The sequence below is a fragment of the Narcine bancroftii genome, chromosome 8 (genome assembly GCF_036971445.1).
Source record: "Narcine bancroftii isolate sNarBan1 chromosome 8, sNarBan1.hap1, whole genome shotgun sequence".
In the NCBI taxonomy this organism is placed as follows: Eukaryota; Metazoa; Chordata; class Chondrichthyes; order Torpediniformes; family Narcinidae; genus Narcine; species Narcine bancroftii.
The window spans coordinates 71421243-71438240 of NC_091476.1; the positions used below are offsets into that span (position 1 = coordinate 71421243).

Here is a 16998-nt window from a genome sequence, read left to right on the forward strand (position 1 = left end):
GTTATAAATCTTTTAATTATCAATGTGTCTGTAATCACATATTCAAAATTGCTTCCTTCTGGTAACCTCAGTCTGCTTCCCAATTTGTCCTTCAAGTAGGTTTTCAGTTGGTGGTATGCAAACATTGTACTGTGAGTTATACCATATTTGTCCTTCATTTGTTCAAAAGATAACTTACTTCCTGAAAAAAAATTTATATTCTTTTAATCCCTTTTCTCTCCCATTCTCTAAAGGAAAAGTTATCTATTGTGAAAGGAATTAGTTGATTTTGCGTCAATATAAATTTTGGTACAACTTTTGGATATATGGAGGAAACAACACCCAAAGGAAAAGGAATATTCATATTATTCGGGTAGACATAAAACATACTCAAGAATAGACCTATTTTTGTTATCAGCTCGTATGCAAGATAGAGTAAGAAGAACAGAATATAAAGCTAGAATATTATCGGACCATTCACCCTTGATATTGACAATAGAGTTAGAGGACCCCTCCAAGAATGTATAGATGGAGATTAAACTCCATGTTACTTAAAAGGCAAGATTTTAGAGAATTTATTGAAAAACAAATAAAAATGTATTTTGAAATAAATACGGAATCAGTGGAAGATAAGTTTATACTGTGGGATGCAATGAAAGCATTCATTAGAGGGCAAATAATAAGTTATGTAACCAAGATGAAGAAGGACTATAATCAGGAAACAGAGCAGTTGGAAAGGGAAATAGTAAATATAGAAAAAGAATTAGCAATGAAGGAAGACACAACTAAAAGAAGAGAATTGACAGATAAAAAAATAAAATATGAAACACTACAAACATATAAGGTGGAGAAGAACATAATGAAGACAACACAGAAATATTATGAACTAGGGGAAAAAAACGCACAAAATTCTAGCAAGGCAGCTTAAGACAGAACAAGCTAAGAGAATGGTATTGGCATCAAGGAAAAAAGACAAACAAATCACATATAATCCAACGGAGATTAATGAAAACTTCAGAGAATTCCATGAACAATTATACCAAACTGAAAATGAAGGAAAATAAGACAAAATAGATGAATTTTTAACTAAAATTGAACTACCAAAATTACAAATAGAGGAACAAAATAAATTAACAGAACCATTTGAAATAGTAGAAATACAAGAGATAATAAAAAAACTACCAAATAATAAAACACCAGGAGAGGATGGATTCCCAATAGAATTCTATAAAACATTTAAAGATTTATTAATTCCTCCCCTCCTGGAAGTAATCAACCAGATTGACAAAACACAAAGCTTACCAGATTCATGCAAAACAGCAATAATTACAGTAATACCAAAGACAGGGAAAGATCCACTCGCACCAGCGTCATATAGACCAATATATGATATTGGTTAGCAAACAGATTAGCAGATTATGTACCTAAAATGGTAAATCTAGACCAAACTGGATTTATTAAAAAAAGACGGACAACAGACAATATTTGTAAATTTATTAACTTAATTCATGCAGTAGAAGGGAGTAAAGCGCCAACAGTTGCAGTTGCTTTAGACGCAGAGAAGGCCTTTGACAGAGTAGAATGGAATTATTTATTCAAAGTATTGCAAAAATTCAGTTTACCAGAGAAGTATATTAATTGGATTAAAGCATTATATAAGGGGCCATTGGCGAAAGTGACAGTAAATGGATATATATCAAAGCAATTTAATTTAAGCAGATCAACAAGACAGGGATGCCCACTATCACCCTTATTGTTCGCGTTAGCTATAGAACCACTAGCAGAATTGATAAGAACAGAAAATGAAATAAAAGACAAGGAATATAAAATCAGTTTATTTGCAGATGATGTTATAGTATACTTAACAGAACCAGAATTATCAATAAAAGAATTACATAAGAAATTGAAGGAATATGGAGAAGTGTCGGGTTACAAGATTAACGCAAATAAAAGTGAAGCAATGCCAATGAATAATGCGGATTTCTCAAAATTTAAGAAGGAATCACCATTCAGATGGCAAATCCAAGCAATAAGATACCTAGGTATACAAATAAATAAAAACCTCGGCCATCTATATAAACTCAATTATTATCCACTAATGAAAAAAATTACAGGACGATTTAGAGCATTGGAAAGATTTACCACTAACACTAATAGGAAGGATAAACTGTATTAAAATGAACATTTTCCCAAGGATACAATACCTATTTCAGGCATTGCCAATACACTTGACAGAGAAATTCTTCAAGGAGTTAAAGAAAATAATAAGGAAATTTTTATGGAAAGGGGGGAAACTGAGGATAGCACTAGATAAATTAACAGAATGGTATAAACAAGGAGGCTTACAACTGCCAAACTTTAAAAATTATTATAGAGCCGCACAATTAAGATACCAATCAGATTTTTATCAAACAAGGGAAAAGCCAGATTTGACTAGATTAGAACTAGATAAAATAGGGGAGAAGATACCTGAACATATATTATATATGGGATGAAAAATTGGTACAACGTAGGAGTTCTCCAGTATTACATAATCTGCTCAATATTTGGAAGAAGATTCATGTAGAAAGGAATAAAACAAATTACCAATTACCAAAACTAATACTGATGCAAAATCAGTTAATCCCTTTTACAATAGATAAGCTTTCCTTTAGAGAATGGGAGAAAAAAGGGATTAAAAGAATAGAAAATTGTTTTTCAGGTAATAAATTACTATCCTTTGAACAAATGAAGGATAAATATAATATAACTCAAGATACAGTGTTGGCATACTACCAACTGAGATCCTACTTGAAGGACAAATTGGGAAGCAGTCTGAGGTTACCAGAGGGAAGTAATTTTGAATATATGATTACAGACACAATGATAATCAAAAAATGTATTATAACAAATATGTATATTAAACTACAAGAAAAGGAGAATGAGGAAACAAATGGTAAAACTAAACAAAAATGGGAACAAGATTTAAACATAGAGATAAAAAAGGAAACATGGGAGAAGTTATGCTCTGGAACTATGAGAAATACAATAAATACGAGGTTACGTATGATACAGTATAATTGGATACGCAGGCTATACATTACACCTCAAAAGTTAAATAAATGGGACCCAACATTATCTGACAGATGTTTTTGTTGTAAAAAAGAAGTGGGAACAACAATTCATGCAATCTGGACATGTGAGAAAGTGGAAAAATTTTGGGAAGATCTAAACCAGATACTAAATAAAATCACAAAAAGCAATATACCAAAAAACCCAGAGATCTTCCTCCTAAGTAACATAAAAAACAAAGAATTTGGACTTGATTTGGATGGTGCACAAAAAAGATTTGTTATGATAGCTCTAGCCATAGCAAAAAAATGTATTATGTCAGCCTGGAAATTAGAAGATAACTTGAGAATACAACAATGGTATATAGAAATGAATAAATGTATTCCATTAGAAAAAATAACATATAATTTAAGAAATAATACTGAAATATTTGAACAAATATGGGAGCCATACATGAAACACAATAGAGAAAACCTACCGGGGACATCTGCCACCTAAAATAACGAAAGGAGAAGGAAATGAAAAGAATTGACTCAGTGGAATTTCTTGTTTATTTTTATTGAATGACAACATTATTTGACCGATTCTGTTCTTTAAATGAATGGTGGGAGGGGAGGTAGGGAGGGTGGGATGGGAGGAGGGAGGGGGGGGGAGAAAATGACACTGTATATATTTGAAAAGGAAAATGTATGTATTTTGGTCAATGTGGTTTGTGGTGTGAAAAATAAAAAATTTTTAAAAATAAATTTAAAAAATATATAAATTTTGGTAGTTGATAATTTGTTTTATTCCTTTCTACATGAATCTTCTTCCAAATGTTGAGCAGATGGTGCAGTACTGGTGAATTCCTATGTTGCACCAGCTTTTCATCCCACTTATGTAACATATGTTCAGGTACCTTCTCCCCTATTTTATCTAGATCTAATCTGGCCCAATCTGGTTTTTCCCTTGTTTGATAAAAATCTGATAGGTATCTTAATTGTGCTGCTCTATAATAATTCTTAAAGTTTGGTAGCTGTAGGCCCCTTTGTTTGTACCATTCTGTTAATTTATCTAGCGCTATCCTCAGTTTCCCCCCTTTCCATTAGAATTTCCTTATTATTTTCTTTAGCTCTTTGAAGAATTTCTCTGTTAGGTGAATTGGTAATGATTGAAATAGGTATTGTATCCTTGGGAAGATATTTTTAATACAATTTACCCTTTCTATCAGTGTTAGTGGTAATTCTTTCCAATGCTCTAAGTCGTCTTGTAATTTCTTCATTAATGGCTGATAATTTACTTTGTATAGATGGCCTAGATTATTATCTAGTTGTATACCTAGGTATCGGATTGCTTGTGTTTGCCATCTAAATGGTGATTCTTTCTTAAACTTTGAGAAATCCGCATTATTTATTGGCATTGCTTCACTTTTATTTGCATTGATCTTGTACCCCGATACTTCTCCATATTCCTTCAATTTCTTATGTAATTCTTTTATTGATATTTCTGGTTCTGTTAAGTATACTATGATGTCATCTGCAAATAGACTGATTTTATATTCCTTCTCTTTTATTTTTACCCCTCTTATTTTATTTTCTGTTGTTATCAGTTCTGCCAGTGGTTCTATAGCTAACGCGAACAGTGAGGGAGATAGTGGACATCCCTGCCAAGTTGACCTGCTTAATTTAAATTGGTTTGATATATATCCATTTACTGTCACCTTCGCCAATGGTCCCTTATATAATGCTTTAATCCAATTAATATATTTCTCTGGTAGGTTGACCCTCTTTAGTACTTTGAATAAATAGTTCCATTCTACTCTGTCAAAGGATTTCTCTGCGTCTAAAGCAACCGCTAATGTTGGCGTCTTGTTTCCTTGTACTGCATGGATTAAGTTAATGAACCTACAGATATTGTCCATTGTTCGTCTTTTCTTAATAAATCCAGTTTGATCTAGTTTTACTTTTTTGGTACACAGTCGGCCAATCTGTTTGCTAATAGCTTAGCTATTATCTTATAATCTGTGTTAAGTAGAGATATTGGTCTATACAATGCTGGTTTTAGTGGATCTTTTCCTGTCTTTGGTATTACTGTAATTATTGCTGTTTTGCATGAATCTGGCATGTTTTGTGTTTCTTCAATCTGGTTCATTACTTCCAGGAGAGGAGGAATTAATGTCTTTAAATGTTTTATAGAATTCTATTGGGAGTCCATCCTCTCCTGGCATTTTATTGTTCGGTAGATTTTTAAAATATATCCTGTATTTCCTCTATTTCAAATGGTTTTATTAATTTATTTTGCTCCTCTTGCAATTTCAATAGTTCAATTTTAGCTAGAAATTCATCTATTTTGTCTCCTTTCCCTTTGTTTTCAGTTCGATATAGTTGCTCATAGAATTCCCTGAAGTTTTCGTTGATCTCCGTTGGGTTATATGTAATTTGTTTGTCCTTTTTCCTTGATGCCAATACCGTTCTTTTAGTTTGTTCCGTCTTAAGCTGCCATGCTAGAATTTTGTGCGTTTTTTCTCCTAGCTCATAATACTTCTGTTTTGTCTTCATTATGTTCTTCTCCACCTTATATGTTTGTAGTGTTTCATATTTTATTTTTTTGTCTGCCAATTCTCTTCTTTTTGTTGTATCTTCTCTTATTGCTAATTCTTTTTCTGTACTTGCTATTTCCCTTTCCAACTGTTCTATTTCCCGATTGTAGCCCTTCTTCATCTTAGTTACATAACTTATTATCTGCCCTCTGATGAACGCTTTCATTGCATCCCATAATATAAACTTATCTTTCACTGATGAATTCTCTAAAATCCTGCCTTTTAAGTAGCATGGAGTTTAATCTCCATCTATACGCTCTCAGTGGGATGTCCTCCAGCTCTTTTGCCAATAACAGGGGTGAGTGATCCAATAACAATCTAGCTTTATATTCTATTTTCCTAACTCTCCCTTGGATGTGGGCTGACAACAGGAACAGGTCTATCCTTGAGTATGTTTTATGTCTACCCGAATAATATGAGTATTCCTTCTCCTTTGGGTGTTGTCTCCTCCATATATCCAAAAGTTGCATTTCCTGCATCGATTTAACCATAAATTTGGTTACTTTGCTCAGAGGCTTTTCAAATACTGAAATGCCTGGACAAAGTAGATGTGGCAAAGGTGTTTCCCATTGTAGGGGATACCTGGGTAAGAGAGCATAACCTCAGAATTAAATTTTAAAGCACCGTTTTAAAACTGAGGCATGGAAAAATTTCTTCAGTTGGAGCGTCATGAGTCTGTGGAAGTGAGGTTGTTTAGAGCAGAGATTAACTAGTATTTGATTAGTCGGGGAAATCAAGGGTTATGGGAAGAAAGCCGGGGAGTGGGGCTGAGTGGATGGTTAGAATGGCAGAGCAGACTCGACGGGCCGACTTCTGCTCCTGTCTGTATCTTGTGATGGTCCAGAACTTGCCTCGGCTGGGATCTCAGCTCCCCCCTCCTCTCTGAAGACTTTCAAACAACAAAGGGCTGCATTCACACCTTTCAGCTTGCTCTTGGAGTGTCGGGTTCCACGTTCATCCTTGACGTGAACGCGCTCTCTTCCAAACAACATCTGGCCTCATCAGCATAGCTCAGTTAATGCAAATAATTCATCTGTTATGAACTGACCAGAAATAGCTACCAGTGGAGATTAAAATAACAATGCTCAGATCAAAGAGGTGTAAAGATCAAAAACACAGGCTCCACCCAATAGGGAACAATAAGTGAGTGGAGAGGGGGAATAAGTGAGTGGAGAGGGGGAAAAACCCATCTTAAATCGCCATCGAACTGCAATGTTGCTCCTGGTGTGGACCCAGATCGGAGACCCAGCACTGTTCCAAAGAGTTCAACCTCCTGGTCCTAATGCCGGGCATTAAACGGCCTGTTAGAGGAGCTGACGGTACTTTTAAATGTACTTCTCGAAAAATTTTTAATTAAAAAAAAAATAATTTAGACCTGCAGCACGATAAGAGGCGATTTCAGCCCACGAGTCCATGCCGCGCAATTTACACCCCATTAACCTACTCCCCCAGTACGTTGTGAATGGTGGGAGGAAACTGGAGCCTCTGGAGAAAACCCGTGGTCCTGATCGCTGGCGTTGTAAAGGTGTTGCACTAACTGCCACCCCAGCCCTGCAGATGCGGCACTTGTGCTCAAAGGTGGACTCAAGAGGCTGCAGATTCTGGGGGAGCAGCGGACCGGGGCGGGGCACCAAAAAGGGGGAGAACATCCCTCCGTTGAGGAGAAGCAGAGGGCAACCCTCCAGGTCGGTGACCACGGCAGCAGACCAGCGAGGGGCTCAGCAGCTATAGGACCCACACAGGCTGCAGGCGACCTGCAGCCGGGAGACCGGCACAGGCTGAGGGACATGACACACGGGAACCAGGTGTCGGAGCCGGGATTCAAGAGGGCGCTGACGGCAAGAAGGACTCCCGAAGGGCCTCGGGCGCCGAAGGTTTCCTGATCGCGTTGGGGGTTCAGATCTGGAGCGCGAGCGGCCGATGGGCTGAACAGGAGTCTGTGCGGCTGCAGAGGCTGTGGGAGCCGAATCCAGAGACATTCAATGTCTCTGAAGGGATTCTCTTTTCTTACCATGAGGGGCACCAGGTGATGCTGTTGGCTGAATGGCAGGCAGAAGACGATTGTGACAGAATATAGATAGGTTTTTGGGAGATAAATTGTAGGTCACATACAAACACTTTAAAACAGATCTTATTTAAAATACTGGAGCTCTGCCCCTTGGTTGACATGTCACGGCCAACAGTCTTTGCAAAAGCTTTGGAGAGTGCCCAAGAGACTTCACTAATGGATTGTTGTTTACAAAAATGCAACAGATAAAGAACATGTTGGAGCCATAGACTGTCTGGAGTGAAACTTGCTGTTCTAAGAGGGTCATGTGATTTTGCAAGCAGAGAGAGTCAAACAGGCTTTCTATCTGAGATAGAGAGATGTCAAAACCCTTGTGGTTCATGCAAGAGGAGAGGACTGGCTGTCTAATGTTTCACTTGGAAATAAGGGAAACAGAAAGGAACTCTTTGATGACCTGAAAGAAAGAGGAGATTATCTGGAGAACCCTGAGGGGGCAAGTTTCTTTGGCAAGACACTGAAGTGGCTGATTAAAAAATGAATCAGTTGTGGGTGTCCAGGAACAGAAAATCTCTCTCTGAAAACCAACAAGAACCTTCCTGAGCGGTAACCATTATGAATACCAAATCCTGGTGAACTTTATAAATGTTAAATTCTGTGCACAGTATAAGAATTGCCTGCAACCAGTGAACTTGGAGGAGTGAGAAGTGAGATTCGACTGTGAATCAAAGAACAGGATTTCGGGAAGGAAATCACTCTCCCCGAGTTTCACCAACACCCAACTTTCTTCAACATCGAGGCAGCATGTTCACGCAGGGGGGAGGTATAGTGGAGAGGGCGAGCCAACATCAAACAATGGATCTTTGCAAAATAAAAGGCACTTAATGGGAATGCACGGATCAAAGCGGGTTTCTCTAAAGATTTTAAGGACGTTAAGAAATCTTACCACTTCAAGTGCATTGTCAAAAGAGAACACACAAGAGCTGGAATATTTTACAGAAAAATCTTTCATCTTTTTTAAGTCAGTAAATATTTCCTTCACAATTACAATTAAAACTGGTTTTGTCCAACTTGATTTGAATCTGGGAGGGAAGGTTCCTTTTATCATCACATTGTATGACATTAAAAATGTAAAGTACGCAATGTACTTCAACCTTTCCCTGCCGTAAGTCACCCTGAACATTGCTAGGTGCCCCTGACAACAGGAGAAAGAGAAGCAAAGCTTTCTTCATAGACACTGAGAGTCCGTGGATTCGCCTCCAGTGCTCCTGAAGCCTGTGCAGATCCACCAGCTCCTGCCCAGTCCATCATCCACCCGAGCTCCAAATCCAGACCTCCGATGGCCTATATCCAGGCCCTTCGTGAGCCCCTTTCGCCCTCTCTCTCATCCCGGGAAGGCAATCCATAACCCCAACTTGCTTTCCATTGCACCTGCCAAGGAAATCAAGCAGTTAGTGCAAACACTGTTACAGCGCCAGCGAGCCGGGTTCAAATCCTGCACTGGCTGCAAGGAACTTGCATGTTCCACCCATGTCTGGGTGGGTTTCCTCCGGGTGCTCCGGTTTCCTCCCACCCATTCCTAAATGTACTGGGGTCATAAGTTGATTGGGAAATTCAGTGACATGGGCTCGTGGGCCGGAAGGGCAGTTACCATGCTGTATGTCTATATCAAATTAAAAATGGAAGAATTCAAGGATCCTGTTCCAGCTCCTGGAACAATAAATTTAACAAACTCTTGTTACTGGAACAAATTCAATTCTATTGTCACCACAGACCAACGGCAGATGCCATTCTACTGGCCCTCCGCTCTGCATTAGATCACAGCGCTGCAAGACCGGCTGAGTTCCTCAGTATTTAGTTGTGCTTTCAGGAAGACTACAATAACCGTGACCCCAGCTTGGCGTTTAATGCCATCAGACCAGCCAAGGCTGGGATCAAATTCCAGGAGCTGGAACAGGATCCTTGAATTCTTCCATTTTTAATTTGATAGAGACATTGATGGAGGCCCTCTTCTCTTCTGGGAACCTCTGATCATAGCAGCGCGAGGTGAAAATGTCCGCAGGAACTCCAGTTGGTTCACGATGAGGCCAGGACCACGGAAAGTGGTGGCGGTGGGGGCAATTGTATTGTTTAAAACACAATCATACGGATACATGGATAGGAAAAGTTTAGAAGCATGTGCAGGATATAAGACCACTAGACATAGGAGCAGAAACAGGCTATTCAGCCCATCGAGTTAACCACTCTTGCCTTCTATTCTCATTCTGACTTTTTCTAATCCTGACACCTCTTTCCCAGGTTTAACTGAAAGGATCAACTATTTTTACACTCACAAGGTGTAAACTAATCAACCTTACAGCTACGACTGTGGCTCGGTACAACAATAACACCATCAATAACACAAGTTTGCTAACGATACCACAGTGGTGGGTTGTATAAAAAAATGGTGATGAGTCAGCGTACAGAAGGGAGATTGAAAATTTGGTCGAATGGTGCACCAACGACAACCTCGCATTCAATGTCACCGAAACCAAGGAGATGATTGTCGACTTCAGGGAAGGAAAGCCAGAGGAGTACGATCCAGTGATCATTGGGGGATCAGAGGTGGAGGGGGTGAGCAAATTTAAGTTCTTGGGAGTCACTATCTCAGAGGATCTTTCCTGGATCCAACACATCAACGGCATCATGAAGAAAGCCCGTCAGCGCCTCTACATCCTCAGGAGTTTGCGGAGATTCAGTACGACATTGGAAACCCTGGCAAATTTCCACAAATGCCGGATGGAAAGTCTGCTGACCGGCTGCATCACGGTCTAGTTTGATAAAAACACAAAAAAAAACACTGTCCTTTATGTAGCAAAGGCAAAGATCCATCACTGCCGTTTTGGGCTTGACCCCTTCATCAAAGTGAGCCTGAAACGTCAGTAATGGATCTTTACCTTTGCTACATAAAGGACACTGTTTGACCTGCTGGGCTTCTCCAGCATTTTGTGTTTTTACTTCAACCGTGGTGTCTACATAATTTTGTATGGGGGATACCAATACCCTGAGCGTAAAGCCCTGCAAAAGGTAGTGGACGCAGCCCAAGGCATCACAGGCAAAACCATCCCCACCATTGAGAACATCTACAGGGGACGCTGCCATTGGAGAGCAGCAGCGATCGTCAAGGATCCATACAACCCAACACTCGCTCTGTTCTCACTGCTGCCATCAGGAAAGAGGTATCGATGCCACCACCAGGTTCAGGAACAGCTGCTACCCCTCCACCATCAGACTCCTCAACGACAAACTCAATCAGGGACCCATTTCAGGACTCTTAGTTTTGTACTTTATTGATTTTCTTCTCTCTCTGTATTGCACTGTTTGTTTACATTTCTTTATTTGTTTACCTGTACATTGTGTACAGTTTTTTTTTTGCATGGGCAATAAGTGGTAATTCTACCTGCCTGCAGGAAAAAGGAATCTCAGGGTGTATGTGATGTCATCTATGTGCTCTGACAATAAATTTAAAATTGAACTACTCATTTACTCCCTGGTGCTGTCGTCGTGTGCCTTTATATTTATCACTCTGTTTGTTATTGCAAGAACATTCCTGAAACAAAAACCACACAATATTCAAGTTGAGCTTCACAAAGGCCCTGTACAACTGCAGCAGGACCTCCCTGCTTCTATATTCAAAACCTCTCGCATTAAAGGCCAACGTGTTGTTTGTTTCACCGCCCGCTGAACCCTGTGTTCCAATCTTCAATGACTGATGTACTGTGACACCCAGATCTCGTTTCCTAATTTCTCACTATTCAGGCAACTGCCTGTTATTGCCACCAAAGTGGATAATAACATTTATATTACACATCTGCCCATTGTCCTAATCGCCCTGCGGCCTCTTGGAATCTACCTCACAGCTCACACCCTAATCCAGTTGAGCGTCAATTTAGTGATAATAGATTCCCTTTTCTCGATCATTAATAAGACATAGGAACAGAAATAGGCCATTCAGCCCATCGAGTGTGCCCTGCACTTAATCATGTGCTGATCCACTTTCCCATTCAGCCCCATTGCCCGGCCTTCCTCCCATAACCTTCGATGCCCTGACCTGTCTGCAATATGCCCAACGGCCTGGCCTCCACAATCGCCTGTGGCAAAGAGTTTCGCAGATTCACTGCCCTATGGCCGAAGAAATTTCCCGCATCCCTGTTCTAAGTTCAGATTCAGATTTATCATCCGAGTACAGTCATGACATCACATACACCCGAGATTCTTTTTTCCTGCGGGCGCGGCAGAATTACCACTAATTAGTAGTGCAAAAAATAAACTGCTCACAATGTAAACAAATAAAAGAACTGTAAACTGATAACGAATGTAAGTGCACACCCTGAATTTGTCCTTGATTCCCACCACGGGAAACAATATTTCTACCTCTACTCTGTCAACGCCTTTCAACATTCGAAATGTTTCAATGAGATTCCCCCCTCGTTCTCCTAAATTCTAACAAGCACAGGCCAATAGCCATCAAACCTTCTTCATGTGATGACCCTTTCATTCCCGGAATCATCCTTGTGAACCCCCTCTGTACCCTCTCCCATATCAGCACATCCCTTTTGAAATGAGGAGCCCATAATGCTCCAGGTGGGGTCTCACCAGTGTCTTCAATTGGTTAAATTAGACATACAGCACTGTAATGGGCCAATTCGGCCCTACGAGTCCATGCCCCCCAAATTACACCCCATTGACCCACGTATGTTTTTGAATGGTGGAAAGAAACCTTGGAGGAAACCTACACAGACGCAGGGAGAACGTACAAACTCCTTACGGACAGCGCGGGATTCAAACCCAGGTCCAGTCCCGATCGCTGCCACTGTAAAGGTGTTGTACTAACCGCTACGCAAACTGTGCCGGCTTTATTAATCCTCTGCACCACGTCCCTGCTCTTATCCCTCTTGAAATGGGACTAGCTTGGGTCAGGATGGATAGGTGGGCTGAAGAGCCTGTTTCCTTGCTGGAAAACTTTGATCCCGCAACAGCATCGTGACAACTGCTCATCTCCAATATTCATGGAGAATCTTTAAATCTACCCCTTTCACAGTTCTAAAGAGATTCTCAGAAACCTGCTGGAAAGGGCGGTGAAAAAAGATCGAGTAATTTCTGAAAGGGAACTGGATTAATTCATTGGTGAGGCCTAGTTTGGAATATTGTGTGCAGTTCTGGGCCCCAAATAATAGGAAGGATATCAATGAGGTACGAACATAGGAACATAGGAAGTAGGAACAGGAGTAGGCCAAAAATGGCCCATCGTGCCTGCTCCTCCATCCAATATGATCATGGCTAATCTAATTTATGACCTAACTCCACCTACCTGCCTTCTCCCCATATCCCCTAATTCCTCTATCATGTAAAAATTTATCTAACCGAATTTTAAATATGTTTAATGAGGCAGCCTCAACCACTTCCCTGGTTAGAGAATTCCAAACATTCACTACTCTCTGGGAAAAACTATTTTTCCTCATCTCTGTCCTAAATCTACTCCCCCGAATCTTGAGACTGTGTCCTCTCGTTTTAGTTTCCCCAGCCAGCTCAAAAAACCTTCCTACATCTATCCTATCCATACCCTTCATAATCCTATATGTTTCTATAAGATCTCTCATTCTTCTGAACTCGAGCAAATACAATCCTAGATGATTTAATCTTTCATCATAAGTCAACCCCTTCATCCCAGGGATCAACCTAGTAAACCTCCTCTGGACCGTCTCCAAAGCCAGTATATCCTTCCTCAAATATGGAGACCAGAACTGGACACAGTACTCCAGGTGCGGTCTCACCAGTACCTTATACAGTTGCAACATTACCTCCCCACTCCTGAATTCAATTCCTCTAGCGATGAAGGCCAACATTCCATTTGCCTTCTTAATAACCTGCTGCACCTGCAACCTAACTTTTTATGATTCATGCACAAGCACTCCCAAGTCCCTCTGCACTACAGCATGCTGTAGTTTTTCACCCTTTAAGTAATATTCAGCTCTTTTATTTTTCTTGCCAAAGTGGATAACCTCACACTAACTAACATTGTACTCCATCTGCCAGACCTTTGCCCACTCATCCAGCTTAACTATATCCCTCTGCAGACTCTCCACATCCTCATTACAATTTGCTCTTCCACTCAATTTGGTGTCATCTGCAAACCTGGCTACACCACATTTTGTCCCCTCCTCCAAGTCATCAATGTAAATGATGAACAGTTGTGGGCCTAACACTGACCCCTGCGGCACCCCACTTACCACTCTCTGCCAACCTGAAAAACTCCCATTTATCCCGACTCTCTGCCTCCTGTCAACCAATTTTCAATCCATGCCAATATACTTCCTCAGACTCCACTTTCCTGTAACTTACTGACAAGTCTCTTGTGCGGCCCCTATCAAACACCTTCTGGAAATCCAAATATACAACATCAACCTGTTCCCCTCTATCCACCGCACCCATTATATCCTCAAAGAATCCTAACAAGTTTGTCAAACAAGATCTTCCCTTTCTAAAGCCATGCTGCGACTGCCTGATTGAACCCTTACGTTCCAAAAGTTTCACTATTTCATCTTTAATGACGGCTTCAAGCATTTTTCCAACTACAGACGTCAAGCTAATTGGCCAATAATTTCCAGTCTTCTGCCTACATCCCTTCTTAAAAAGTGGCGTGACATTTGCTGTCTTCCAGTCTGCCCAGAATCCAAGGAATTTTGTTATATGACCACCAATGCATCAACTATAACTTCTGCCATTTCCTTCAGAACCCTTGGATGCATATCATCAGGACCAGGTGATTTGTCTGGCTTTAGTCCCATTAGTTTCTCCATCACTACTTCATTAGTAACAACTATTTTATCAAGGCCCTCCCCAACATTCGCATCCTTAACTCCGCATTTGGGCATGCTGGACGTGTCTTCCATCGTGAAGACTGACACAAAATATTTGTTCAATGGCTCGGCCATTTCCTCATGTTTTGCTACCAGTTTTCCTTTCTCATCCTCCAAGGGTCCTATCTTAACTCTGGCCACCCTCTTCCGTTTTATATATTTATAAATTTTTTTGCTTTCTGTTTTTATATTTTGTGCCAATTTACTTTCATAATCCTTTTTCCCATTTCTTATTACCTGCTTTGTCTCTTAAAGTTTTCCCAATCTTCCAGTTTCCCACTGCTCTTTGCAACTTTGTACACCTGCGCCTTCAATTTTATACTCTCCTTTATTTCCTTTATTAACCACAGTTGATTTTTCCCTCCCTTGGTGCCCTTTTTCCTGACCGGAATATATTTTTGTTGAGCATTACAAAATATTTCTTTGAAAATCTTCCACTGTTCCTCAACTGTTTCATCAATTAGCCTGCGCTCCCAGTCCACTCTGCCCAATTCCTCCCTCATCCTATGGTAGTCACCCCTGTTTAAGCATAATATATTAGTTTTAGATCTAACTATTTCCCCTTCCATCTGAATGAGAAATTCAATCATACTATGATCGCTATTTCCCAGATAATCTCTGACTATTACATCATTTACTCTACCTATCTCAATGCACACTAGATCCAGGAGAGCATTTTCTCTTGTGGATTCCTTAACATGCTGCTCAAGAAAGCTATCACGGATGCATTCTATGAAGTCCTCCTCCAGACTCCCACGACCAACTTGATTTTCCCAATCTATGTGGAAGTTAAAGTCCCCCATGACAACTGCTGTATTACATGCCTCACTTATCTCTCTATTTATTTCCTGTGCCACTATTGTTATTTGGTGAGCGATAGATAACACCCACCAATAATTTTTTCCCTTTGTTATTCTTTATCTCTACCCAAATGGACTCAACATTATACTCTTTAGATCTTATATCATCCCTCACTACTGCCTGGAGCTCATCTTTGGTTAAGAGTGCAACTCCACCTCCCTTACCATCCTGTCTATCTCTTTGCACCACCTGATACCCTTGAAAGTTTAATTCCCATTTAGGGTCACCTTGTAGCCATGTTTCCGTGATGGCTACCAAATCATAGCCTCAAGTTCACTAACCTTATTTCTAATACTGCGACCATTCAGATAAAGTGCCCTTATGCTCTTTGCCCTTTTAATATCTAGTGACTTCTGTAACCTTTTCTTTTGATTTTTCTGCCCACTATTTTTCTTTGTAATTTTCTTAACACTATCATTGACCCGAAAACTCACTGCACCATCTGATTTTTTACTTTCTCCTCCCAACATTACTTTTCCTATTTTACTTTTCCTATTTTACTTTTCCTGGCCATTTCTTTATCTTCCCTACCCTTTTCCCTATCACTCTGATTCCCATACCCCTGCCAAATTAGTTTAAACCTTGCCCCACTGCTGTACCAAACATACTTGCCAAAATGTTGACACCTTTTGGATTTAGGTGCAACCCATCCCTCTTGTAAAGATCATGCCTTCCCCAAAAGAGATCCCAATGATCCAAGAAGCCAAATCCTTGCCCTGGACACCAGCCCCTCAGCCACATGTGCATTTTCCTTATCCTTACATTCTTTTCCTCACTTGCATTTGGAACAGGTAGTAATCCCGAGATCACCACCCTAGCGTTCCTGTCTTTCAGCTTTCGTCCCAGCTCACTGTAATCCCTTTTCATTACCTCCTCCCTTTTCTTGTCAATGTCGTTTGTACCCACATGTACCAAGACACCAGGCTGCTCTCCCTCTCCTCTCAGAATATTTTGGACCCGATTTGTGATATTTCGTACCCTTGCACCAGGGAGGCAGGACACCATGTGGGTATACTTATCTGGCTCACAGAACCTCCTGTCTGTACCTCTGACAATGGAGTCCCCAATAACTACTACATTTCTCCTTTTCCTTTTCTTTTGCACCACTCTGCCAGGCTCATTGCCATTGACCTGGTGCCCGTGGCCATCTTCTGTCCGGTCATCTCCCTCAACAGAATCCAACACAACATAACTGTTGCTGAGTGGGATAGTTGCTGGTGAGATCTGTTTTTCTCGCTTTTTTCTTTCCTCCCGACGGTTTCCCACTTACCTGACACGGGTTCTTGCCCTGAAAGTTGAGTCGATTAACTCCTCACTCTCCCTTACAAGCCGCAGGTCAACAGTCTGCAACTCCATATCCCTAATTCGCTCCCTTAGTAACTGCATCTCGGTACACCTGGTGCAGATGTGGCCATTTGGGAGGGTGGAGGTCACCCATTGTTCCCATATCTGACACCCAGTAGAGAGCACTAACCCTATAGGCATGACTCTGAATATGAAGGCAAATAACTCAGCTCACCTTTAATCCTTGCCTGCTTTCGCCACCATCTCTCTCCCTGTCTTCTTCCTCTCTTCCCCTTCCTTCCTCCAGCTCTGCACTCAGAGACACCCCCTCGACTTATCAA

The 16998-nt window shown here is 40.6% G+C and overlaps 1 protein-coding gene across 2 annotated transcripts in view; it reads right to left on the minus strand.

Annotated features, from left to right (window-relative positions):
• Positions 1 to 16998, minus strand: part of LOC138740834 (RNA-binding protein 4B-like) — a 48778-nt gene that overhangs the window by 1989 nt on the left and 29791 nt on the right. The window contains exon 3 of one of the 2 annotated variants that reach the window (XM_069894028.1): positions 8629 to 9044. The exons of the other annotated variant lie outside the window; for it this stretch is intronic. Coding sequence (XP_069750129.1) covers positions 8998 to 9044 — 47 coding nt within the window. The 3' untranslated portion in view covers positions 8629 to 8997. Of the gene's footprint in view, positions 1 to 8628; positions 9045 to 16998 lie in introns of those variants that run through there. 2 annotated transcript variants of the gene reach the window in all.